This window comes from Miniopterus schreibersii (genome assembly GCF_964146895.1).
Source record: "Miniopterus schreibersii genome assembly, chromosome: 8".
NCBI classification, from domain to species: domain Eukaryota; kingdom Metazoa; phylum Chordata; class Mammalia; order Chiroptera; family Miniopteridae; genus Miniopterus; species Miniopterus schreibersii.
The window spans coordinates 8175946-8203107 of NC_138109.1; the positions used below are offsets into that span (position 1 = coordinate 8175946).

At 54.5% G+C, this 27162-nt stretch overlaps 1 protein-coding gene across 1 annotated transcript in view; it reads left to right on the top strand.

Moving 5' to 3' along the window:
• The window catches only part of ACOT7 (acyl-CoA thioesterase 7), a 72662-nt gene extending 46167 nt beyond the window's left edge, over positions 1-26495 (top strand). Inside the window, exons 7-9 of the mRNA XM_081144298.1 lie at positions 3321-3437; positions 8794-8978; positions 26100-26495. Of these exons, the coding sequence (XP_081000424.1) occupies positions 3321-3437; positions 8794-8978; positions 26100-26198 (401 nt within the window). The 3' untranslated portion in view covers positions 26199-26495. The remainder of the gene's footprint in view (positions 1-3320; positions 3438-8793; positions 8979-26099) is intronic.
• The last annotated feature ends 667 nt before the right edge of the window (positions 26496-27162 follow it).

Here is a 27162-nt window from a genome sequence, read left to right on the forward strand (position 1 = left end):
TAACTAGAATGTCCCAGAACCAGCCCACCTGCTGGTAGGTCCAGGCGTATTCCTCCCCAGCAGAGGGAAGAGGGGGGTAGGAATCCACGTTTTATTATCACTTTGGCTTTATAAGATCAGTTGCCTCCCTTCTACGTAGCCACCTGAACTCACTTTACCACAGGACCCCAAAGGACCATGGTGATCCCCCCGTTTCCAAGTCCACTGCAGCAACGCTGAGATGTGTATAACACACAGACCAGCTGCCAGGAGCTGCAGGCAGGTTTCCAGCGAGGCCCATTTCCTCCAGCAGAGGTTCCTGCTTCTATCTCTGATCCCACAGCTTCCCTCAAACACCACAGGGGCCAGAACCCTTTTCAAGACCAACACTTGAGTTTTCCACGTAGTGAGCCCTAAAATCTACCTTGCTATCACTTCCCACTGATGCCACTGTGGCCTCCCGGGGAGGTACAGATGAATGGAAGTAAGTGAGCTGGCCAGTGGGAGGGCCCCGCCCCCCAGGCCCTGTCCTGTGGAGCAGACCCAGTTCTTTCCAGACCTCTGTGTCCTGCAGGGTGAGTGCTGGCAGTCCTGCCCATCCTCGTCGCCCACTGCTGTTCCCGATAGCTGGGATCCACCCCTGATGCTGACTAGAAGTCCCCGAGCTCAGTCCATGAGTGCCGGCCTTTCCCTGTGACGCTGGTGCTTTGTGTCAGGTTTACAGCTAATCACAGCTCCCTCCTCTGTCCTCCAGCTCACGTTCACATGCTGGCTGTCAGGGTTGGGAGGGCGCTCTCTTTAAATGTCACCACCAACAGACATAGCAAGATAACTTGGAATATCAGTTTTGTTTTCTGACAAGTGACCTCGATCACTTGGCTTTGGATTTCTGTGGATTGGGTAAGCAGCCTTTTCCTGGTCCCACATGTCACTGAACCAGATTGTTGCCCAAATTCGGGCCCAACAGCTTGCCATTGGAGCTGCTGCCTGGGGTTGACTGTGATCTGCTGGTCAACCCACCCTTCCTTCCTTCCTTCCTTCCTTCCTTCCTTCCTTCCTTCCTTCCTTCCTTCCTTCCTTCCTTCCTTCCTTCCTTCCCTCCCCCCTCTCTCCCCCCTCCCCCCTCCCTCCTCCCTCCTCCCTCCCCCCTCCCTCCTCCCTCCCTCCCCTTTCCTGAGTGCTGTATGCCAGGTTCAGAATTGGCCAGGGTCTGTAGGGCATGTCCCCACCAGGTGTTTGCTTGCAGGTCACACGCGATGCAGGTGGCCTGGGTGCTGGACCGGGGCTGACGGGGGCGTCTGGCATCAGGAGCTCGCCCAGCTGCTCTCGCCTTCCCCGCCTGCCCTGGGCCCAGAGCCCATGCTGCTGGCACACTCCACTCCTGCAGTATTATTAGTAACAGTGAAGTCCCCTGTGGAATCTCTACAGCATTTTGCATAAATGGGGCAAAATCCCAGTTTGAAGGAGCTGATTCTGACTTCTTCCATTTATTCCTCCATTCTTAATAGCTTCTGCCTTTCAGGAATGCAGAGAAGGGGTCAAGTGTACTTTCTGAGTTCTAATAAAAGCATAATTTTAAAAATCAAGAACACTAATTTTAAAAACGATCCTTTTTATTCTGGAAATGCTCAAATGTACAGACAAGTGGAGAGAAGACAGTGGCCCTCCTTGCCTCCCACGTTCCTTTGAAGTAGCATCTTCCGAGATATTTGTGTGAGGCTCTGGGCCGCTGCAGGGGGAGCCTCTGTTCTTTTTTGTTATATTGTAGAGAGTTTTAATTAATCCAATGTCTAAAAATCGGTAGATGCCTCATAAACATGCGGGTTCCAGGCTGGTAGCTCGGGTCCCTAATCCCTGAGAGCGGAGGGTGAGCAGTAGGCAGGCCCCCCCAGCCTCCTGGTCACCTGCCTGGCCCACTGGCATTTTCATCTGTGAGCCCTTCCCTAAACAGGATTCCCTGTGAGCCTGGCTTTTATGAGTGGTATGGGGTCTGGTTTTCTGCTTCTCTAGATTTTTAGAAATCATTCTGTATCCTAGGGTGAGTTTACATGACTTTCTAAGATTTCTGGTAGCTGTTAGGTTGATCAATATCACTTTGCTGCTTTTATAGGTAAAAAAAAAAAAAAGGTTGAATCTTGGCAGTTTCATGTAGTTCAACTTAATGATATGCTTTAAGTTTTAAATATGAAATAAGTGTACTATTGTGTTGTACTGGAGGGGCAAAATTGGGGGTGGGCGGACTAGCAGGTGTGCAGGCGGGATTCCATCAAGTAAAGGGGGGCGCAAAAGCACACGTGTGCAGTCTGGGGTTTTAAAGACACATTGGCCTTCCATGAGCCTACTTTTTTTGGTTGTGTTTATTTCATAGAATAGCTTTATTGAGGTGTAATTCACATGCCTTAAAATTCACCTATTATAAGTCATTGATTTTTAGTGTAATCAGAGTTACAATCAATTTTAGAACATTTTTGTAACCCCGAAGAGAAATTCTGTACCTGTGGGCAGTTACTCCCCACTTCCCCCTGATCCCCTAGCTCCTGACAACTACTAATCTACTTTCTGTCTCTGGGTTTTCCTGTTCTGGACATTCTACATAAATGAAATAATACAACATCTGGTCTTTGTTTCTGGCTTCTTTCACTCAGCATGTTTTCAAGGCTTATTCACATTATAGCGTGTCAGTACTTTGTATCTTTTTATAGCCAAATGACATTCCACTGCATGGATGGGCCTCATTCCTTTGACCATGCATCAGTTGATGAACATTTAGGTTGTTTCCACTTTCTGGCTATTGTGAGAAATGCTGTCTTGAAATCTGCATACAGGTGTGTGCACATATTTTCAGTTCTCTTGGGTGTATACCTAGGTGTGGAATTACTGGGTCATATGGTAGCTCTGCGTTGAGCCTTTTGTGAAACTCCCACTTGCTTCCAAAGTGGCTGCAGCTGCACTATTTTCCATCCCCACCAGCAGTGTCCAAGGGCTCTGATTCCACCACATTCTCACCAACACTTGGATCAGACTTTGGAGCAGCCACCCAGTAAGGAAACTTTCCTGGCAGGATAAGATCTCTGTAGAGGTTAGGAAAAAGGATTGTCATTTTTTTAGTGGCGTAGAACATCAGCAGGGGTCATTTTCAAAAGCTCCTGAGGGAGCCAAGTTTACATGAGCTTCATTGGTCCCCGATCCTGTGTCCCTACCCTGCTCCCTACCCCCCCAGTGCTGTGCGGCCCCCACTAGTGGGCATTGGGAAGGTTTTGATTTTTATGCCTTGTTTCTATGATGGGGAGTAGTCTCCCCTTTCCCATGTCTGATTTGCCACACGCCTCTTTTCTGCACAGGTGTCACCATGAAGCTCATGGACGAGGTGGCTGGGATCGTGGCCGCACGTCACTGCAAGACCAACATAGTCACAGCTTCTGTGGACGCCATTAACTTTCACGACAAGATCAGAAAAGGTAACAGAACTCCGCCTACAAAAGAAGGGGGGTGCCTGTGGCTGCTTGGGTCCCTTGCACCATTTGCCTTTGGTTCATACCCAGAATCGCCTGGGCCCTGGGGTCTGCCCACTTGCCACGAGAAACAGGAAGCTCGAGTCTTGTGCTCTGTCCTGTGGATGCATCCCTGAGCCTAGGGTTCATTGCTGTGACTTTTCAATCTGGTGAAATCTGTCACTCCAATATGATTGGAGCCTTTATCCTGCTAAAGAGTGGCACACTCATCCTCTTAAAACACCCCATGAACGGAGGGAGCAGAGCCCTGCTGAGAGCCTAGGCTCACAGTGGCAGTGACCATTGCTGCAGGTCTCATGGCACACACTTCTCTCCAGGGGAAGACTGGTCCCGGGCCATGGGAGGTGACAAACTGGAAGAAAGGCAGGCTTGACTCTCCCCGCCGCCAGCCTCCAGAAGCACCGCTTTGAGCAGAGCCATGCTGCGTCCAGAGCCACAGTGGCCTCACGCAGACCCTCCAGGGCCCCGGCGTGACTGCCTCCGGTGGTAGGAGTTGTTAGTTTTCAGGGAGACCATGAACTCTAGTCCGAGTAGAGTGCTTTGTTTAGGGATTAATTTAGCAAACTGGACGACGCTGGGCACCTGGTATGGGGGTCTGCTTTATAAAGACTTTCCGTTTCCAAAAGTTTACTCTTTTCCAAAACACAGAGAAAGGGCCTTTTCAGAAGCCTGATTCCTGGCAGACATCCTACTGCAGATGGCTTTTGTTCAAGTGGCAAGGGTAAGGGGTGGCCCGGCGCCCAGTGCTCCTTCGTGCTCAGCCAGCCTGGGGTCTGCTGGGAGCAGAGACCGTCTCTGTTTTCTCAGGTCACATCTTGTTTTGTGTATGAAGGAATTTGGGCCAAACTAACATAATAGCTATGGAGCCTGGCCCGTTTCTGGGCCAGTGTCACAGGAGTAGGGCTCCCCTGGATAATCCAGGAGGATCTCATCTCAAGATCCTTAACTCAGTGACATCAATAGTGGCCCTTTTTCAAATAAGGTCACATTCTGAGGTTCTGAATGGGCTTATATTTGGGGGGCACCATTGAATCCACTATAAATGCCTTCCCTCACTGCTTAATTCTGTAGACACGAGCTCGCTATCTCTTCTGCAAAATCGTGAGGTTGGTAAAATTTCTTCCGTGCCTCTTTGCCCACGTGGGTGTCAGCCCCTCCCTTGTGAGAGCCATTGGTAAAGTCACTTGCTCCATTTCCGAATTTGTTTTTTTTTTTCAGTTGAGATGTTAAAATGCCAAGGCAGCTTAAGAAAAGTTGAAGGGAGAAAATAGAAACCTTTGATATAATGGTTTTAGAAGACTTGGGTGTGGAAACCTAAAGCTGAAGTTTTATTGTGGAGAAGCGATCTCTGCAGACTGTGGGAAATGAGCAGTCTTCTAGAAAAGGCTTTGGGTGTGTTATGTAAGAAATACCGAAGTTACTGCACTGTTTCCGTGCTTTCTTAAGAAAGTTCACAGTCACGGGTCTGTTTGGAACTTAAATGCTGAGCTGCTCTTAAAGTTTGAAATACTTGGCAACTTCTTAGCCCTGGTAAGAGCAATTTTTTTAATTATTCTGTGCTTTTCCAAATCCCTGGCATGCTGCTGAAATCTGCCCATCTGCTGGGGGAGCCGGTGGGGCAGCTGCCAGCCCTCCTGGGTCGTGCCCCTACGGGCAGCTCAACAGTGATTTAAAGACAGAAACTAGCTATGGCTCAGATGCAGCCCACTGCAGACTCTCATCTGTTTCACTCTCACTCACTAATACTACTCACTGTTGAGTGCCAGGCTTTGTGTGATGTACCCCTCACACAGCCAAGTGGGACTGGTGTCCCCGTCTTCTGATCTGGAAGCCACCCTCAGCCCTGAGCTGGGCCACGGTGGAGCCTGGAGGCGGGGCAGTTGGCTCCTGGGTCAGAGTTCCTAGCCAGCCCGGGCTCTGGTGCCATCTCACTACAAGGCGTGAGCAATGCAGGCATTGCCCTGGGCCCAGGCATCAACCTTGTTCTCCTGAGAGATAGTTACTTATAACTGAGTGTCAGTAACAGCCCAGAAAAACACATTAAAATTCTCTAGTTTAGCTTCCACCTAGATCATTCCTATGGCTGCTGTGACAATTTACCAAAAACTTAGTGGCTCAAACAACTCAAATGTGTTATCTAACAGTTCTGAAGGTCAGAAGTCTGATGGGGCTCTAACAGGCTAACATCAAGGTGCAGGCAAGCTGGTTCCTCCTGGCGGCTCTGGGTGAGAATCGTTTCTTGCCCTTTCCAGCTTCTAGAGGCCCCTCCACTCCTTGTCTGTGGCCCCTTTTTCCAGCTTCACAGTCAGCCACATAGCATCCCCCCTCTCCTCCTGCCTCCCTCACCCACTTATGAGGACCTTATGATGACATGGCGTCACCTGGATGATCCAGGCAAACCTCCCACCTCAAGGTCCTTAATTTAATCATGCCTGTAAAGTCTCTTTGCCATGCCAAGTCACATAATTCACAGGTCTGGAGATTAGGACATGGACATCTTTGGGAGCTACTGTCCTACCTGCCACAGTAGTTAGTCAGTTAGTTAGTTAGTTAGTTAGTTAGTTAGTTGCACCTGATACAGGGCAGGTCGGGCTTCTGCCCATTTCTGAGCTCTGCCTTTTCCCCACCCTGTCTCACCCGTGAGCTTGGGAATGGGAGGGTAAGGGGGTCGCTCCTGAGGGTCTCCACAGCGCCTCTGCCTCCTCCCCATCAGGCTATCTCCAATGCCTGTCAGCACCTCTCACTGTGACCGTAAGACCCAGTGATCACAAGCCAGGAAGCAGGGGCAAGCCCTTCCCACGAGAGGAAACCCACAGGAGTTTCCTGGGAAGGGGCATGGATGGGGGACACCCTCAGGGCATGCTGTGGGGACAGCAAGTCCAGGGACTTTGAGTGCCAGCCATTGGTTTGAAGGACAACTGGACTGGAAATGCCCCCTCGCCTTGTCCCCCTGTGAGCACCCCCTACCTGCCATGTCAGATGCATGGCTGCTCATGATTAATTTCCAGGTTAGAAACCCAAAGAAACATCTAACTTTAATCAAAAACTATTTCAAATAATGAACTAGGTTGACTGTGAGCATTAAAAACAAGAACAAAAATATAGTGCCCTCAATCTAGTCAGTAATATTGTAGTAACTACTCGTGGCACCAGGTGTAGGTACTGGAAATACCAGGAGAACGCTTTGTAAAGTATATAATTGCCTAACCACTATGCTGTTCACCTGAAACTAATACAAAATAATATGGAGTGTAGACTGTAACTGAAAAAAGAGAGAGAACGCTCTCTTGAGTGCCACTCGTGGTACAGAATATAATGATTCCTTCCTAAATGTCAGAAAAATTTCAACTACAGCCTAACCCCCATCTCTTCGCCTTTCAGAGACAGGGACAACGTTAATCTAGCCAGTCACAGGCTTTAACACTGGGCATCTGGCTGTGGGAACACGCTTGAAAGCTGGAAACTTGATTGGGTCCTTGAGGGGCTGGGACCTAATGTGAAACTGACAAGTCCCAGTTGTGGCTTTTACCAGGAGAGACCCCAAGGTGTGCCTTGGGCGCTATGTGTATGACTCTGTACCCTTATCACCCACGTGATGCCACTTGTTGACCACGTGGCCTTCCTTCCCCAGATATGGCTGTATCCGGCCTGCAGCACTCCCTGTAAGTATGAAGTTGAATGTGGCATGGAACATTCTGGAACTTTATAACATGGAATAACTGCTCCCGCTTATAACCTGCCCACACACTCACCCCTAACAGTCTCCACGCTGCCCAACTTACCTGTCTTCCAGGGTCTCTAAACATGTCTGTGGGGCCTGTCTCCAGGGAGCTAGGATGTTGGGGCTCCTGGAGGTGTTAAAATGTCCCCACATCCAGCATTGTATGCTGGGCTCTGCAGGGATTTCCTTGAGCTGGGACCAGAGTGAGGCCATGGTAGGGGAGTGCAGTCTAGCCACATGTTGGTTGGAGGCACAGCCAGGGGTCAGCCCTTCCCCTGGAAGCCCCAAGGATTAGTGCTGCCTTGTGGTCCAAAACACCACCACTGGGGATGACAGTGACTGTACCACACGCCTCCTGCTACCAGGCACCTGGCTCATTTCATGCCATCCCCTTGGTGACTCTGTGAAATTAAGGGATTAAGTCGAGGGAAGAGCTCATGACCTGGAGGGTGAGGGGCAGAGAGAGGCTCTAGGTCAAGAAGCAACTGCCAGGGTCGATATTCATGACCCCTGGGGCATGGGAAGTGCAGAGAGGTTGGGTCGGGTTGAGGGAGAGAGGACACCGGGGACCCTCTTAGGGAACACATGACTTTCGACCATGTCATGTAATATGCAAGGGAGACTGTGGGAGGTGGTGAGCACCTGGGGCCTCTGACCAAGGACAGGGCGAGGTGTGTCTTAGGAAGGCAGATGTCCACTGATCAGAGGAGGGCCTGGCAACGTCCTGCCCGGCTGGTGTGCATGGGCCGAAGTGCAGACAGTAGCTCAGGGATATAGGACCACGGTCAGTGTGACAGCTTGGCCCAGCCAAATCACATGAGCCCTTCAGGCCGGCATCAGGAACATTGTAGCCAGGGAGCGTGGAAGGGGCCTGGGAAGGGAAGGAAGGTTCGTTTTTTTGTTTGTTTGTTTGTTTTTTAATATATCTTTATTGATTTCAGAGAAAGGAAAGGAGAGGGAAAGAGAGAGATAGAAACATCAGGGATGAGAGAGTCATTGATCGGCTGCCTCCTGCACGCCCCCGACTGGGGGTCGAGCCTGCAACCCGGGAATCGAACCCCGATCGCCTGGATCCTAGGTCAGCACTCAACCGCTGAGCCACGCCCGGCCGGGCGGAAGGTTCTTTAGTGGTGCTCAGAGCAGTGTGGTGGGGCAGCCGTGCGGCTCCCGTGGGCACAAGTAAGGCCACAGCCTGGACAGCGTAGGTTGCAGACTTGACCTTAACCTTCGGGGGATGGATCCAGCTCCCACAGGGCTACCTGCAAACAGGTTGGAGCCTTGCCCTGAGGGCCAGGAGTCACTGGAGGCATTTTCCCAGCGGACACCGCCACTCCCAGAGCAGGGGGCTAGGTGGTGGCCCAAGATCCCTTAAATTCTAACTTTTTCCATAAATGATAAAAGTACGTCTGCTCACTAGAAAGATAAATATTCGTGGGTACTAATGTTTTAATGTCCTAATAGTTATTAAAGTGACCCATGCTACCTAACCAGGTGTCTTTTAACGTCCTCAGTACAGCTGATTTCTGTGCTCTCCCCGCCAGCCTGGCCTTTGTCGCCTAACCTGCTGTCTGTGCTCTGCAGGCTATGTCATCACCATCTCTGGGCGCATGACCTTCACGAGCAATAAGTCCATGGAAATCGAGGTTCTGGTGGATGCCGACCCCGTGGTGGACAACTTGCAGAAGCGCTACCGGGCCGCCAGTGCCTTCTTCACCTACGTGTCCCTGAGCCAGGAGGGCAGGCCACTACCGGTGCCCCAACTCGTGGTGAGTTGCCCCCTCGTCACTCACTGGGCTCCCAGGAGAAACTGAGTCACATGAGCCTATTCTGGGCAACTGGCCCCCTGTCTAGCCACATCCTGAACCAGTGTCTTTGGCTGTGGTGCATGTCAAATATGAGGGCCTTCAAAGGACCATGGGGGTGGGACTGAACAGACAGGGTGAGAGACCCCTTTATGAGTTCCTCGTCATCAGCACTCCTCTCAAGGGTATGCTCAGTGCCTTGGGCTCCTGCCACTCTGCAAATGCTGGAGTGAGGGTGAGGACCCTCTCCAGGATGGTCTCCTGGTGTAGACCTGCAGGGCTGGGTGTCTGGGCCTCGTGGCCTTTCTCTGCCTCAACCACCTGGCTGGGCTCTGCCCTGGGTGTGCAGAGAGATGGTGAACAGAGCTGGGGGTCTCTGGCCTGGGTACAGATCCTGGAGGGTCACAGCCCCCAGCAGGGTTCACTCCACCACAGTTGGGGCTCCTCACGTGAGATTTCAGGTGAGCACAATTTCAAGGCTGCTGTTTGGGCTCCTGGATGTGGATATTTTAGGATGGCTGCTGGGGTGGTAGCCTCACAAGGGTTTTATTTATCTGGTAAACAAAAGTTTAGGTTCACTGAGCACTTAATGATTTCCTTCCCTCTTGACAAGCCTCCCAGCCCCCATGTCAGCTGTTGACACTTGAGGTCCCCCACTGCTCAAGGCCACAATCCCTGGAGATTTCCTAGGCTCCCACCCCCCTCACTCCCACCCCTGCCCAATCCGAATGGCACCTGGGGCCACCACAGCCTCCTCCCTGGTCCCTCCCTTCCTCACACTCACACACCCTTTTCCTCAGCACCAGGTGATCTCTCAGCTATTTAATCTTGTCACTTCACTGCTAAAAGCTTCTGGGTCCTGGTGCATTTAGCACAAAATCCAAGTTCCCGCTACCCCCAACCCCAGCCTGCTCCCCGCCCTCACTGCCCCTGTACAGGCCTCTTGTCCACCTTTGGGGCCAAATCATCATGTCACCTCCTCACAGGAGCCCCTGACCCCCATCCAGAGTGCCCCCGGTCACCCTCTGGGCTCATACCTGCCCTGCTATCTCCAGAGCCCTACTACCACTGGACCCAGGTTAGCCGGTCATTAGTCGATAGTCCGTCTTCCCCCTGGACCAAGTTTCATTAGGCCTGGAATGTGTTTGCTCCTAATGGGCCACTAGGGCCTGGAATAGTCTTGGCACTTAGTGGGAGCTCTCTGAAAAATGTGTGCGTCCTACTGTCTGCAAGGCCTGGCCAAGTTAGGGAGTAGATAGGCAATGTGGGTGCTCGGAGGAGCAGAGGAGTGTGCCTGGCAGGTGGCCTTCAAGCTGGGAGGCCAGGGTCAAGTGCTGCCCAGTAGTAGGCAGAGCCCCCAGGAAGACCGGTTTGGGGGTGCAGGGGGTACAGTGTTGAGTTCTAGGAGTTGGAATCCTAACAACTTGACCAGAGGCAGCCAAGGAGTCAAGGCTGGGAACGGGGAAGATGGTGAGGATGCTTGACTGGGAGACACTCGGTAATTGTGTATGGAATGAATGAAGGAAGGAAAGACTCTTACAGATTTCCCTTAAATCTCATGATGGTTTTATAATAAGCCTCACAAATTCCTTCCCAATGGCAGTCAGGGTAAGTGCCCTGCCTGGAGCGTGTCCCACTGGTTCTCTCAGCCCCCCTCCCCCATTACACAGGCAAGTACACCCCCCCCCCCCCCCACAAGGCTGAGGCACTTGTGGAAGGTCACACAGCTAGTCATGAGGAGCCTGGGTGTGGATCCAGCGCACAGCTTTCTGAGCTGGGTGGAAAAAGCCACAGTTCAGGCTGCTCCTGACTCCTCCTTGAACCAGATTGTCTGTCACTAGGGGTAGCTCTTCTAGGGGCCGGGGGAACCCAGAACTCCAGGCTGTAGTTGGAGCACCTGCCCTCCATAGGGTGAGGGAATGGGGAGCGGAGCAGCCTGGGCAGAGCGGGGTGGTCTCTCCAGCACCTGGCTCTTTGGTGGCAGCAGCCATGTAGGCAACTAGGGCCTCTGACTGTCTGAGCCCTGCTTCCAGAAGCGCCTCAGGCCCCCTGCTGCCCCCGTGCATCTGCTCCCCATGCAGATCCCGTGCCTCCTGGAGGAAAGCATGTGCTGAAAACTTCTGTGCAAATAAACATGTTGCATTTAAGATCTCATTGCCTCCACAGGCAGGAAGGCAGCCTCCACATCCCCTCTGAGGTGCCTCCTTGGAAGTGCTCACTCACCCCTGCTCCTCGCAGGGTCTCACAGACTCTTCTGGGATGGGTGGGCTGACAGTCCTTGCCCAGGCCACCATGGCATTGAGGCCCCTGTCATGGCAGAGGAGCTTTAGCTGCCAGCAGGACCCTCTCCCGTCCCTCCCCCGCCCTCCATGGCCCCCTCCCTCCACTCGCTCTTTGCAGGGGTGTGTCCTGCCCTTGGGGCCAACAGTGAGTCAGGTGGCAAGTCCTGAGATCCTGGGAATAGGGTCTGCTTGGAGGAGAGCTGTGAACCTGGCCTAGGAGGATACAAGGGCTCAAACTGAAAGGAAGGAAGGCAAGAGCCAGGAGCCTTCCTCATGCAGGCAGGCCCCCCACTGTGTTTCACACATGCCTGTCACCTCTCCACCTCCAGGTCCTTCCCAGTGACTGGACCTGCTGAGATATCACCTTGCCCTACTTGGGGTTTTGGGGCACAGGTTCCTCTGTCAGGCTGGGAACACACTCTTGGCCTCCTCCTCTCCCTGTCAGTGTCTGCAGCCTCCCCTGCCTCCCTGTCAGAGCCTTGTTCCTCCCCGCCCTCACCTCCCCCTGCTGGCAAGGAGCCCCCACAGCACACCCGACGTGAGCCTCAGGGGCCTCCCTGGGGCCTGCCTTTCCATGAAGACAGAGCACCCGTCCCACAGGCTGCTCCTCTCCCGGACCCACCACCCAGCAGCCTTGGTAGGACGGCCCCCACCCCACCCCGCCCCTTGACTGGTGCACACGCATTCCCCAGACCGCTCTGGCCTTGACCTTTGAGCCACATCTCTCTGGGTCTTGGACCGCTTCTCGGAACCTTGCCTGCACCCCTTGGCCCTCAGAATGCAGGCTTGCCTGGGTTCTCTCCCAGTGCCTTGTCCCATCTCATTCTACATTGTCACAGTGACCCTTGGGGGCATCTGTTAGCAAGGCCGCTCCCCAATATATCTGTCCTGCATGCTAATTTCCCACCACCCATGGGAATCCTTGACCTCTTTCCTCCAGGCCTCCCAGTCCTCCTGGCCTCCGCTCTAGCAGGGTGGCCAGTTCCAAGGACACTCTCCATCTTTATCTCGCTGGCCTCTCCTTGCCTTTGGCACAACTCACTAGGCCTCAGTGATGCCTGCACATCCTTGACACGGACTCTGCAGTGTCCAGATAGGCCACCCCACAGTCTCCCTAAGCACAAAGCTCCAACAGGTCCCACCTGCGCCCTTCTCCAACTTGGGTTGTTGGGTCCAGGCCCTGTGCCTGGTCCATTCACTCCCACATCGGCTTTGCCAGTTCTGGCCCTCTCCACAGGGTGTCTGCAGGCATCTCACACACGATTTATCCCAAACTGAGCTCATCTTCCCCCCGCGAAAAATTCCCACTCCTCCTCATGTGTTGCATCCCTTGGTGTGTTCTGGAACCTGGCAGGCTCCTCTCTCCTGCTCAGCCCCACACCCAGTGTCTGTAGGCCCTGTCCCTGCTGCTGGGTCCTACTCAGCCCTGAGCTGTCCTCTGTCCTCCGTTCCTGTGCCCTCGATCCAGCTCTACACTGCAGATTCATTCCCTCTCCCACCTAAACTGCCCTTGGCACAGGTCTAGCCAAGTGGGCCTCCTCTGTTCCTCACCCCAAACTCCTTCAGCCTCAGGGCCTTTGCACATGCTCTTCTTCTGCCTGGACACCTTCCCTCAGATTGTCATGGAGCCAGCTCCTTCCACTGTTTCGTAGACATTTCCTCCTTGGAAGGCCTTCCCTCACCACTCTGGGTGAAGCCCCCCCCCCCCAGCAACTCTTTCCCGTCATGGTCTAGTGCATGTGCATCAGGTTAGTATCCAGCCCCTGTCCTGAGGTGTGACTGCAGGACACCGGTACAGAGCGGGGTTCAGGAAATGTCTGGGAGCGATCACAGGCTTGCTCGCCGTTTCAGCCACGTCTCTACTCGGTCATTCAGAGTTCCATCCCCGAGGCTCCCTCCCTTCGGTGCTGTGCACCCTGCACAAGCTGTCAGGTCCATATGTACTGGTCTGTGATCTCAGGCTGGTGCTTCCCATGGGCCTCGGTTTCCGCATCTGTACACACCACAAAGGGTGGGTGAGGGTTCTGCGAGCTAATTTACATCAGGAGCTCCATCATTGTCTTTCCTCGGACCCTCCTCGTTAGAGCTCACACCCTACCAGAGGGAGAGAGTCAGTAAACAAGTAGGGAAAATAGAGCATGTTGGATGGTGGCAAAGGGGGAAACAGGAGGTGGGGCTTGGTGTTTTCAGGGGGGGCAGTTGCAACTTAAATAGATTTCTTTTAAGGAGGTGATAAGGGTGCATTCCAGTTGAGCTTGGAGTTGGAGGAGAGGGAGCCATTTCTCAGGACTGTCCAAGTGAAAGGAGCCACAGACATGGAGGGCTGTCGAAAGGGCACTCAGGCACCTGAGGCCGCCCAGCTGCTACAGGGCGAGGCCTGCAGGACCCCCTATGGGTGAAAGACCAAAGATAGCCAAGGGGTCGTGATGTCTTTGTTTTGAAAAGGCTCTTACTGAGTAAATGCGATTGACAGGGTCCTCTGACCAGGTCTGCAATACCGGCGATAGCCAAGTTAGGAGGTGCGCTAGCCCAGGAGTCCAGCAGCCGCCACAGGCTTAACTGAAGGCACCACGGCTGCTCCCCAACATATTCAGCCAGCTGGGGAGGCCAGTGCCACAGTCGGGAGGGTGGGTGGCCTGTGGGCTCTGGGAGGAGGGCCTCGGTGCCCCAGGGTCTGGTCTCCCGTGGAGTGGCCTGTGGTCAAGGAGCCTTTAAAGGGGCTGGACCCATGCACTTCATGGAGCGAGGAAGCAGCCCTGGGGCTGGGCCAGTCTGTGGACAACCTGGTCAGGGTTCCGGTGTAGGAGGAGGTCCTGGGGCACAGTGTGCGGGGCTAAAGGGGGACGGGGAACGACACCTGCTCAAATGAAGGCGGTGGTGACCGAATCCCTCAGGTTTCAGGGGCCAGCTCACGGCTGCGGCCACACCTTCCCGCTGGCTGGCTTTGCGTCTGCCCAGGCTGTGGTTTCTCACCCGTTAAAGATGGCCTTTGATTCTCTACTGAGGTGGCCTGGGGCCCACCCGTGTTGGTAAGAATAGCTTCTGGTGGGGAGGATGGGTCCAGTCCCCGTAGCTGGTGTTTTCAGGGGGGGCAGTTGCAACTTAAATAGATTTCTTTTAAGGGGGTGATAAGGGTGCATTCCAGTTGAGCTTGGAGTTGGAGGAGAGGGAGCCATTTCTCAGGACTGTCCAAGTGAAAGGAGCCACAGACATGGAGGGCTGTCGAAAGGGCACTCAGGCACCTGAGGCCGCCCAGCTGCTACAGGGCGAGGCCTGCAGGACCCCCTATGGGTGAAAGACCAAAGATAGACCAAAGATAGCACAGCTCCAGCCTGGCCTCCGCAGTGCTGCCATGACCGTTGTCTGTGTCTCGGAGCACACGTGTGCTCTCGGGCCTGTGTGCGTGCCAGCGGTGGGGGCCCAGCCTCCCCCGCTCTGCCTCCCCCCACTGTCAGCAATTCTTCAACCTCCTGTCTATTTTTAGCTCCCATCCCCAGGGCCAGCTGACACGGAAGGCAGCAGCGTTGCTGTTTGGAGTATTTCTTGATTAATATTTTATGCTGAGGAGGGCCTGCACACCGAGTCCCCGCAGCTGCCGGCACTTTCCAGGCTAATTATTAGAAGAGGTGAACGCAGAGCATGGAGCCAGGCCACCAGTCTGGACGCCAGGCCCAGGCCCTGCCGCCCTCCCTCCCTCTAAAGGCCTCCCTATGGCTGTGCCCTCTGACCTCAGGGCTGGGGTACAAGCCCCAGACCTCTGACAAGGGCTGAAAAGTGTGGCCCGTGCAAAAGGACATAGGGAAACCACCATGGTGGCTCCCTGGGGACCTGGCACCACCGATGGGTGATTTTTTTTTTTCCAGCCCAGGTGCGGGAAGCCTTTTGTGTCTCCAGAAACATGAGAACCAAATTGTGTCTGTGTTGAATCCAAAGCAAGAGCTGTCCCCTGCTCAGGTGTGGCTGCAGCAACTTATGAAGGTCCCAGGGAGACATGCCAGGACAAGGTGCCAGTGTCCTGGCCTGGTGTGAGGAGGAAGTGTGTATACAGAGGGCAGTGGGTGTATTCGGTCCCGCCCTTGACATTGGAGGAGCCCAGAACCCTGCTCAAGCATGTGGTGGACGCGGGTTTTGAAAAACAGCAGCTTCTATGGATCATTTGTCTCCAGTGAGCTGAGGCCTGACTGCTCAGCCATGTCACGTTGGTAGAGTCTTTGTGAAGCAGGTTTGCTTTGTTCACAGAAAACCCAAACTACAGTGTGAGGCTGGCCCTGGAAGTGCTCAGACCCTCGCCTCGGTTCACCATGGACAGTGATGCTTGATGGACAGGCACCTATACCCAGACACTATTGTCAGCCGTGGAAATCAGGGATGCAGCTGCTCTCCTCTTGGAGCGAGGCTCACTTGTAGTCAGTGGAGTCCCACCAGGAATATAGTCACATGTACTTTTGTACTTTGTCAGCATAAAGAGCTCCCATGGGAGCATTACATTCAGGCCTGGGGGAGGCTTCGAGGGCCAGTCATTGCCATGGTTACTGAGTGTCCACTCGCGAAGCCAGGCTGCCCACCATGGTCATTCCCCGCCTCCTGGGAGGGGCTGGTGGAGTGGGTGTCCTAGGTGCCATAATGACGACAGTCTGGTCACAGAGAGCTGGGGGTTCAGAGCACCGGCCACTCCTGTGTGGTTGCATCTGCATCCTGCAGAGATGCGACTGTGACAGAGAGAGGGAAGGGGAAGTGACGTGCTCAAAGCCAAATGGCTACCTCTGGTCCAAGGAATCTACTGTTGGACCCTGAGCCCCTGGCTATGGCTGGCCCCTTCATGTCTCCAAGCCTCAGTTTCCCCACTGTAGTCACCACGGGCTGGCGGTTGCTCTCTGTGGTCCACCTTCACGCTGTCAGTGGTGATGGCACTGGTGATGGCAGTAGTGAAGACTCCATGCCCCTTAGCACCGAAGAGAAAGCACAGGGCAAGACTTTCAGCAGTTGTCAGCTCCCCATTCTCCAGAGCTGAGCCTGACCCAGGCAAATGGCATGCATTTGCCATTTGGGTTCCTCACGAAGGCCCATTCCTTGGACAAAGCATCAGCAGCCGAGGCGGCCACCACCTCTCCTGACCACAGCCAGGTGGCTCTACACACCTTACATCCCACCCCCACGATATAGGAAAGCAGGTCCCCTCATGGGGCTCATTGTGGGCCTAGGCCCCAAGTGGCTCCACGCCTCAGTGCCCTGGACACTCAGTGTGGTGGAGTGATTTGTAATTGCTCCCTAACTTAAGAAATTGAGACGTACTGGGGTACAGCAGGATTGACGTATCTTTTTCTGGAAAGGTTGGGGAGCCTGATTAAGCGAGGGAAGCTGAGCCCCTGCCCCTCCTTGCTGCCAGTGCACAGGGGAGAGCCAGGGACTGGAAGGGTCATGACGCTCCTTGACTAGTGTGCTCCTCCCTAGTTTTGGATCCTCAGTACAAAATCTGCCTTGTGATGGGAAAATGCCAGAACCCTGAAGCTGCTCCTATTACCTGAATGATTGGTACTCAGGCACTTCCAATGGCCCTTGAGTCCCACCTCCCCTGGAACCAGGGAGTGGGTACCACAGGGGGCATGGATGACAGCGTGCATCCCCCACCAGCCCGGCTCTCACCTCTGCTCTGCCAGGAGCCCAGACATCCTTTGACCATCATAACTTGTCCAGTCTACAGACGTCCTTTGAAGACCCACTGTGTCCCTGACAGCCCTACACCGGCCTCTTTGCTGGAACAGCCAGTGCTTTGAAAACCACCCAATTAGCCTTCAACAGCCAGCTCTCCAGATGAGACAGCTCATCACACCAGTGACACCTCTTCTCATTAAAACATTGGTAGGTCCTGCACATGGAACGTCAGCTTGTTGCTTCCGTGATGTGTCTTCAAGTCCATGCCACTCCTTTCTATTTGGATTTCTCCAAAACGTGAAAACCTGGAGGCCGGCTCTCTGGGGCACTGTTAGGCCTGACTGTGTGGTGTGGAGGAGGTGGCTGCAGGAGGGGAGCATGGGTGGGACCTGCAGAGGGCGCAGCAGGAAGAGGGGTCCTTCCTAGAGTCGGGGCATCTGTGGCTGCTGTGGAAAGTGAAATTGGGGTTGTGGAAGAGGCCTGTGAGGGTCTTTGGGCCCAGAAAGGGTTTCTCAACAGCGCAAGCTTGTGCATGGTATGTCCTGGGGCAGAATACAGCGCTGTCCCTGAGCATGTAAGAACCAGCTGCTTCTCGGTGGCCCAGGGAGGTGGGGACAGGTGATGCCTGAATGTGCGTCCATTGAGCAAAAGCACCAGTTTTGAATCATTAGCACAACCACCACCCCAATTTGGAATTAAGGCTTTCTTGCTTTGATCTTCATTTGTTTGATCATTTATTCATTCAGCAAATGCTTCCCGCACCCAACCTGCCCCCTACCCCTACGTCCCAGGCACTGTGCTCGCCTCAGAGGGCAAAAAAGACCAGCGCGGCAAAGAGTGATGGCACGCAGGCCAGAGATTGCAGTGAGAATGCCTGGCCCGGTCAGTTGGAAGCACTTGGCACATGGCAGTTATGACCTTTAGTGTAGTTGTCTGGTAGGGATGGCGACGCCGACACAGCGGCACAGGGGCGAGTGCTATGACCAGGCGTGCAGGGCCTGTGGGAGAAGCTGCTGAGGGGCCCACTGAACGCGAACGAGTCTTGGTTCCCCTTGTCTAACAGACACTATCACCCTTCGCTGCCTTTCCCTGGCAGTGCTCAAGCCCCCTGCCTCGTCCCCAGCGTCCTGTTGGCCCTTACCCAGGACAGTTTCATAGCCACACTTGAGGGTGGTTATTTGGGACTGAGCTGGTGCTGCTGGGTGAGGGGAGCCCCTGGCAAGGGTGTTTATGACTCTCACAGCAGTCTTGTTATTGGAGATACCGGCTCCCATCTGCTGGAGGCTGCCCCAGCGACACCTCATGTGGGCATATTGAGGGGCTCATGAGCCCAGGCCTGCAGCCGCTGGGAGTAAGCAGAGTGATGAGCAGCTTCCCAGGTCCTGGCCCAGCTGCACTGATCTTAGGGTCCAAGGGAGGAGCTGTACTTTGGGGCCACAGCTGCTTGTAAGCCTTGTGTGTCCTGGGTGCCGAGCTCATCCTTGCCTGGCCACGCACAGCGCCCCTAACCAGGCCATGCTGAGGAGCCTCAGTAATGAGAAGACTTTTTTTTTTTTTTTTTTTTAGTATATCTTTATTGATTTCAGAGAGAGGAAGGGAGAGGGAGAGAGAGAGAGAAACATCAATGATGAGAGAGTTATTGATCAGCTGCCTCCAGCATGCCCCCCACTGGGGATCAAGCCCACAACCCGGGCATGTGCCCTGACCAGGAATCGAACCTCGATCTCCTGTATCCTAGGAGCCACACCAGCCGGGCTCAGAAGACATCTTAATTGCCTGCATGATTATCCCAAGATCCCTCTTGTCTCCATTATGAAGGTGAGAGAGGGTGCACTGTGTGGCTGCCTAATTAGGAAGGTCTGCATCCCTCTGGCTCACAGGAAGTTGTTATAGCACCACTGGAAACCCTCTTCGCACCAGACATTCATTAATTACAAAAAGGACAAGCTATTGATTTTACCAAGGTGGAACTTAGTCACTCACCCTCTGTGCCAAGTTCCAAATGTGTGTTCTCAAAGCACAGAAAATGGAAAATGGAAAACATTTGGTTTGCACTTTTAGGCTCTGAAAGCCACAGGCCTCCCCCCACCTCCCCAGTGGAAGGAAGCCCAGAAGACAGCAGTTGGCAGGAAGAGCGAGAGGAGGGAGGGAGAAGAGGCAGACCAGAGGCCCCAGCGGCCAGGCGCAGGTCCCTGAGCAGAGGGGCAAGGGCACTTCCTGCTGCCCTGGGGCCCTGCCCTCACCCTCCTGTCCCTGTGGCTGGGTATGAAACTCCAAAGGCCCTGCCACCTTGCCCTGTCCAGTGTGGCTCAATTGTTTGCGTGCCTTCCTGTGCACAGGAAGTTCACCGGTTCAATTCCCGGTCAGGGCACATACCCAGGTTGCAGGTTTGATCCCTGGTCCGGGTTCATGCAGGAGGCAACCAATCAATGTTTCTCTCTCACATCAATATTTACCTCCCTCTCCCTTCCTCTTTCTCTAAAATCAATTAAAACATTTTTTTAAAAAAAGTAGCAAAGGCCCTACCACCCTAAGATGACCCTCAGAGTCCCCTGCCCTCCTCCCAGGGCTGTGCTGTGACTTAGAAACAGGAGCTCACTTACTGGAATAAGAGTACCACACTGTGGAATTGTGTGTGCACCCATGGGGAGCCCCCCTTTCCAGGTACTGAAGAAAGCACCTCACCATGTCACCTTTTTATTTTTTTTAATTTTTTTATTTTTAATTGATTTTTTTTAGAGAGAGAGGGAGGGAGGAGAGAGAAAGAGAAACATCAATGAGAGAGTGGAACATTGATTGGCTGCCTGCTGCACGCCCCCTGCCGGGATTGAGCCCAAAACCCAGGATTGAATCAAACCAGCAACCTGAGCCCAACGAACTAAGCCACACTGGCCAGGGTGCCATGTCACCTTCTTGAGTCCCCATTTTACAGCTGGAAGCAACTGGCCCTGGGAAGGTGGGCAGCATCCTTGAGGTCACACAGCCAGGCCCCTGTGACCCAAGCCTGTGTCTCTCATCACCCCTCCACTGTCCCTCCCACCGGGCAGGCACCCCCTTGTGCTTATGCCATGGTGGATGGGCGTCGCCATGCCCTGAGCCACCTGCGTCCCCTTTGCTATCACCTCTTTTCTCCCAGGCATATGCATGGGGGGCCCCCAAGGCTGTGGACATATGCTTGGACTGTCAGGAGGCACCTGCCAGTGATCCCCAGCCCTTCTCCCTGCCTCAGCTTCGGGCACTTGAAAGAAAAAGCAACTTTCCAAGGTGGGGCCTTTTCCTTCTCCCGGCTGCCCCACCCTCCCTTAAAAACAGCAACAGCCAACAACTTGTGTATTTATTTACTTTGCCAGATGGAGAGAGACGGGCTTCGAGGAGGCAGCAGCTGGGCTGTGGGTAGGGGTTGTATTCGGGGAGCCATCTGTCTCGTTGTCAGCTCCATACCCAGCAGGGAAGTGGTGGCCCCCCTTAGTCACTTGGCTAGCAGGGCTGTTTACAGCCCTGGGGAGGCTGAATGTCCACCAGCATCTGGGCGGGGACTCTGCTACACAGAGAGTGGAGATGCCCCCCTGTCCCCCTGTGTTTGTTTCCATTTCTCTGGGGTTAGCAGGAGGTTCACTGCCCTTGACAGTCTTCGTAACCTGCCCTGGCCAGACACCTTCCAAGGCAGCTGGGCGAGGAAGGCCGTCAGCATCTTGAGGGTGGGTGCTTAATGCCCTGATGTCAGTCAAATCCTGCTCCGGGGCATGGCTGGGCTCTTGTAGCCCGGAACATTCAGCACATACCGCTGTCCCCAGAGACAAGAAGAGAGATGAGCCCTCAGCTGGCTCCTTCCTCCCAGGCCTTGCCAGTGTCTTGGCCATGCGGTCCAGCTGGCCAGCTGCCTCCACATCCATCACTAGACAGCATTAGTTCTGTCTGAGGGTAGATCCTAGCTGATGAGCTAGCTCTAGAACATTAAGCATTGGAGACCCGTCAGAGCAGCCATGAGGCCCGGTGCTGGGCACCAGCATCTCAGTCCACCAAGTGGACACAAGAATTTACTGTGTTTGGTGCCAACAGCATAGACAAGAATTGCCTGCATTTCAGCCTTGGCCCCTCCTCTAGTGAGAGAAGCATCCAGAGCCTTTGGGGCACACCTTCTGGGACACTGGATGGCCTGCTGGTGCTGAGGGTTGAGTAGCTGCAGTCAGTGAGGGTATTGTGGTGGAAAGCCAGACTTCAGGCCTGACAGGAGGACAGGCAAAGTGCCTGACCTGCATGTGCACAACCACAGCAGGCAGTAGGCCCCTCGCTCACCCCCAGACCCAGCACTGTGCTTCCCTGGCTTCCAGACATATGGACTCTCCCCCTTGCCCACCCTTCACTCCCAACGTTTATGTCCTTTGTGCCTGGGGACGGGGGAGGGGCCAAGTTTTGGTCAGGTCAATTTCCTTTCTTACTAACTATAGAAATTTCAAATATATGAAAAAATAAAGAGAAGAAAGAACTAGAACTATGTAGTTATCAACACGGGGCCAACTTTGCCCACCTCCCCACCCAGGTTCATTGGAAGCAAATCTGAGATCACATCGTCACCTCCATGTATTTCAGTGTGTCTCTAAGATAGAGGGGCTCTTTGTCGTTGGCTTATTCTCACCAGCGGACTGGACTCTGGCCAGCAGGCCCTGGGCAGGCCTTTGTCCTGCAGAGACCCGGCCTGGACTCTGGCCTTCCTGCTCGCGGCTGCTGCAGGGCCAGCGTTCCCAGAGTCAGGCTCTTGCCTATAAATGCAGCAGTCCTCCTGTGCTGGAAGACCACCAGGACTCTGGGCTTCCTGAGCCCCCAGTTAGAAGGGACCCGAAGGTCACCCCAGTGACAGATCATTGACCGGCTAATGGGAGCACCACGTGCTGAAGCCTTCAGTTGGGGACGGCATGCATTCTGCCTGGTCCTCTAACCCATATAGACCCAGGAGGCACAGGCTCTTCTTACTTTACAGATGAGAAAGCAGCACAGGGCGAAAGGAACTGCCAGAGGGTCCGCCCGGAGCTGTCCTTGAGACACTGCCCTCTGTTCCTTCCCAAGGAGGCCATTCCGGGGCTGGTTTGGTTTCCTTATGGGCCCTGGCTCTGCTCTTTGCTGTGACAGAGAACCCTAGGGACTGCCTGTGGATCAGGGCCTTCCCGTGACCCGCCCAGCACCTGGCCCTCTCGGCCCCCCTGCTGTGCGTCATCTTTGGGCCACGCTGTTGTCTCCTCCCTACATATGGGTTGAGTGGGCTGTCAGTTGGAAAGTCTGCTCATGGAGGTGAGTCCCCAGTGCCTGCGCACACGGGTGCTTTGTGCTTGTGGGGATACACGGGGGAAGGAGGGAGTCAGGGGGCAGACAGTGCTTGGTTTTACTGAGCGAGCATTTCTGCCACCCTGCACCTTCCCTCTGATGTTCTGTAACTGAGAATGCTCTCGCCTCTGTGGTGGCCTTGGTTTAGAACAGCTTTCCTGAGGTAGTCACAGTTTTGTGCCGTACAGTTTTGCTGTTTACAGTGAGCAATCGGTGGGTTTTGGTACAGTCGCAGAGTTCAGCTGCCATCACCATGATCAATTTTAGAGCATTCCATTGCCATAAAAAGAACACCGCACTCTCAGCCGTCACCCTGCCCAGCCCCTGGCGGCCGGGAACGTGCTCTCTAGACTTGTCTGTTCTGGACATTTCACGTAATGGACACACGTGTGAGGTGGGCTTTTGTGCCCAGCTTCTTTCCCTCTGCTCGTTTTTAATGACTGGTGTTGAACAGGGACAGCTGGGAGGACTTTGGTCCTCACAGCAACCCTGTGGGGTGGATATTGGCCCATTTTACAGAAGAGGAATGTAGGTGAGTCTGTGAGGCCTCAAGATTTAAACCAGGCTGGCTGGTCCCCCCTCGCTGGCCCTGGAGGGGGGGCTGCACTGCTTTGAGGGCAAAATGAAGAGGCCACTCCCGAAGGCTTTGCGCGGTGGTGAGTCCCACGCAGGCCAGCCTGAGCCCTGGCCTTTGTCAGCAGTGGCCCATTCTGGAGGCCAGCACCGCCTGGCCACTCTCTGTCCAGGCATGTCCCAGGGCTGTCAAGGCCAGCTTTGAGGGCACACTCGGCAAGCTGATGGCAGGAGTGTATGGGTAGCACTTCCCAAGAAGGGTTCCTTAGAAAAGGGGTCCCTGGCTAAGTCAGTCTGGGAAAGCCCACATTAAACAAAGTTAAACAGATTTATCTTCACAATTTTTAAAACATGACCCAGTGGGCATTATTTATTGCGAGAGGCCAATTAGCATGCAGGTTCCCAAACCATTTGGCCACAGGCCCTCAGAAAGGCTTCGTGTCCTGTTCAGAGTTGGGGGCACCTGCTGCAGCTTTGCAATGAGTGGTGTTAACACATGTGAAATAGTGATGCATATCCTCAAGGGGAAGAACCAGAGTGGATAGCACGGACAGACAGACGGACGGGCAAAGTAATGGCTGCAGAGGGTGAGGCTGCTCCCTGGGTGTCTCCCAGGTCCAGCAGCCCTTCCTCAGTCCCTCAGTCCCAATGGCAGCTGCCTTCTTCCTAGGAACCTGGCCTCAGATGGTTGGTTCCTTCCTGCCATCCAGGGCACCCCTGGTGACGGCTCCTAAGGTCATGCCATCAGCTCCACTGGGCCATTTGCCACTCCTCCCTGGGCCCCTTCCCAGCTCCTAGAGGGGAGGCTGGGCTGGTTTGGGGGCAGAATGAAGAGGCCGCTCCACGAGAGCCACAAGAGCACTTGGCTGGTGACCCGGGGACTTGGGGACCAAATTCCGTGCTAGAATGCCACATCTGCCAGTTTCCAGGAATGCCAAGGGGCTGGAGAAACAGATCCCCTCCCATCAGACAGGACCTGGCTCCAGTGGGCTTGGCAGAAGGCCTGGGCGGCCGTGCCCTCAGTCCCACTGCCTTGCCCAGCAGGCCAGGCTCACACTCCCTTGCTTTTGAGAAGTTCTTTTGTTTCCAAACCTCTTGCCTTTCCCCTGCCCCAGGGATGAAAAAACTCCACCAGCTAAAGGGAGGCCCAGCCTGCTCCAGAACCCTAGCAGAGAGGGGCTGGGCTCTCAGAGCCGGGAGGAACCTTAGCATGTGGTCCAGCCCTCCGCCAGCCCCACCAGGCCCCAACTCCCCACTTCTCAGCTCCAGGACCCCACATTCACTGCCCACAATGGGGTCCTCTGTGAGACAGGCAGGAAGCCTGGCTGCAGCCCCTTCTCCCCTTAAGGAAGGGCCAGCCATGCTGCTCTGCTGAGCCATGGCCTCTGACTGCTGTGGATGGATGGGAGCTACGTTTCCTCAGCCACACAAGCAAGTGCCACGGGAAGGAGAGAAGTCCCTGCTGTCCTAACCCAGTGGCCTTAACTTTGCATTCTTGGCTACATGGACTGCTCCCCATTTAGGACAGGGATGGATGGAGAGGGGGCAGGGCCCTGCTACTCAAAGTGGTCCGCAGGCCAGCAGCATCGCATTACCTGGATACTTGTTCGAATTTGAGTCTCAGCCCCAGACCCACTGGGCCAGAATCTGCATTTACAGGATCTCCAGGCTGGAGAAGTCCTGCTCTAGCATGTTCTGCCTGGGTCTGCACAGGAGCTCCTGCTGTGTCCAGCAGGACGTGGCCATAACCTCCTGAGGTGCTTTCAGCAGGGGCTGGGCTCCGAGTCCTTCAGCCCCCAGGAAGCGCAGGGGTCTTGCCCCGTTAGAACTGCCTGCTCAAACCGAGAACGTTTTGTTTTCCCTGGGCTGTTTCAGGTCAAATTGCATAGCCTCAGATTTCATTTTAGAGAAAAAAATGGCTGCAAAGATGAAACTAGAGCCACAGGCAGGCCTTCTTCAATAAAGCGCCTTGGAAAAGCCACCATATTCCACGCGTGCTCCAATCTCTTCGGACGGGACAGAGCCCCTGTAAAGAGCACATTCCTCACGCTTTACATATCGAGGATTCCGTTGGCTGCACGCCGCAAGGTTTAGACAGTGTACACCTGGTGACATTTGGAGACGATTCCTGAGAAGGCTGAGAGGAATATTTGGTCTAACCTGACATTACATCCTCTGGCTAATTGCTCTCTCTTTTGCCAATATACCATTTGTCTGTAAAACACTCAAGCCTAAAAATAGCTGCTGGGGCCTGGTGTCATTGTGGATGAAGGGCAGCTGCCCCATTTCTTTGGCTTTCAGACATCCTCAAAGTGTCACAAGGAAATGTCATCCCAGAGGAATTTGCATGGCTCTTTAAACCTAAATCCCCAGCCAGGCAGGCAAGAAAAAGCGAGAACTTTGCGGCAGGGCAGGTGGGGCCTTGTGAAGTGACCGTCTGACACTGCTATGGTGACCTCTGCCCAGGGGTCACACCGCTTAGCAGCCAGGCCACTCTTGAGTGAAAGGGGGTGCCATTTATACTCCCCCCAGGTCAGCAGGCATGAACCAGGATCATCCCTGGCAAAACCCAGCCTTTGGCCAAATCCAGGCTCATCAGTTGGCTCCGCCCCTCAGTGTGGTGACCCTGCTTCTCAAGTTGCTCAGAGGAAGGAAACAACAAAAGGGGTGACAAAGACTAAGGTGCCACTTCCTGGGCATCCGTGCTATCCAGGGCTCCCTGCCCACAGGGGTCAGCGTTGCTCCCAGTACAATGAAATGGCCTTCTCAAGGCCACATGGCCAGCGCAGTGTTTGTCCCCACTGTTCTTTGGGGCAGAGACTGTGAGCAACTGGCATTCCTAGTAGTGGAGCAAATGTGGGGCCCCAGCAGGGTCCCTCTTTTCCTTCCTCTTGCTTGGCTCTGCTTTAGGCCTTCCCTTCCACATTTCATATCAACTGCATCTCCAGCTAAAATTCATTGCCAAAGAGGCACCAGGTATGGGATTCCACTGCTGTGAGCAGTGATGTGGGGGTGCCCACAGGGCCTGGCCAGTTTCCTGTTGGCTATGTCCCTGCAACCCTACAAAGGCTCTTTCCTGGTGTTCCCCTCTGCAGAGCTCTGCCATGGGAGGCTCCCTGGCCCCTCAAGGCATGTTGGCTGGCAGACAGGCGTTGCCTGGCACCCAGGAAGTCCCAGGATGTGGGCAGAGGTGGGGCAGGGCCCACAGCCCTGTGTTCAGCACATCTCTAACCTGCCTGTTTCTGTGTGTGGCCCACAGCCTGAGACCGAGGACGAGAAGAGGCGCTTTGAGGAAGGCAAAGGGCGGTACCTGCAGATGAAGGCGAAGCGACAGGGCCAAGCGGAGCCTCAGCCCTAGACGCCTCCTGCCGCTGGGCCAGGAGGAACCCCAGCACCTAACCACTTAGAAGTTACCCCCTTGGCCAAAAGTCCAATTCACGTTGAGAGCTGGTGTTGTGTGCAGTATTTGTCTCGCAGTGTTAACCTGTCTTCCTGAAAACTTGTACACCAAAGCTTTATATCATTCCAGTGTAAGTGCTACACAGTATTGTCCCTGACACCCGAGGCATTCCCCAGGGCCCCGGGGAATATTCCACGTATACTGTACTGTCTGAAAAGACTCCAGCATCACTAATAAAGCTGCTGTTTGGCTGGACCTTTGTCCTGGGTCGTCTTTGTCTTGGGGGCTCCCATGGGCTTGCCTGTCTGCCTTCCTGAGCCTGCCCCTCTGGCTCCCAGTACCTGCATGTACCCCAGAACCTCAGGCACAGCAATGCCCACTCATGTCTGACCGATGACTTGCTGACTAGAGAGAGCACCCCTTTCCCTGGGGCCCTGGTTCCATATCCTGGCCCCGAGGCCCCAACAGCACCCCACTTGCCCTCTGTCTGGCTTACGCAGGATGGCAGCTCTGAGCCTTGTGTGGCCCTCCCTTGTGTGAGGAGGCAGGGAAGTGATGGGCAGAAGGAGCTGGACGCAGCCCAGCATGGGGCCTCTTTTCAGTAGAAGCATCCCCCACACCTCAGCTCCTCTCAAAAGCAAGTAGGGACTCTGTGGGAAGGAGCCTCCCAGCTGGTGCGAGGGCCCCTGTGTCTGATGTGGAAATTTCCCCAGCCTTTCCGGTAGGGAGGGCGTTGGCATGGCTTGTGGGGTGGGGGTCTGACGTACCAGTGTGAGCCTGTGTGGGTATGTGGTTGTGTAAGTGCACATCCCTGTGTGCATACCTCACTGTCCAGCAGTCTCGGGACAGATGAACTGCTGAGGCCACTGCAGGGACCAGGCCCCCAACCCCACCCACAGCTAACACCCCTTCACCAAGCACA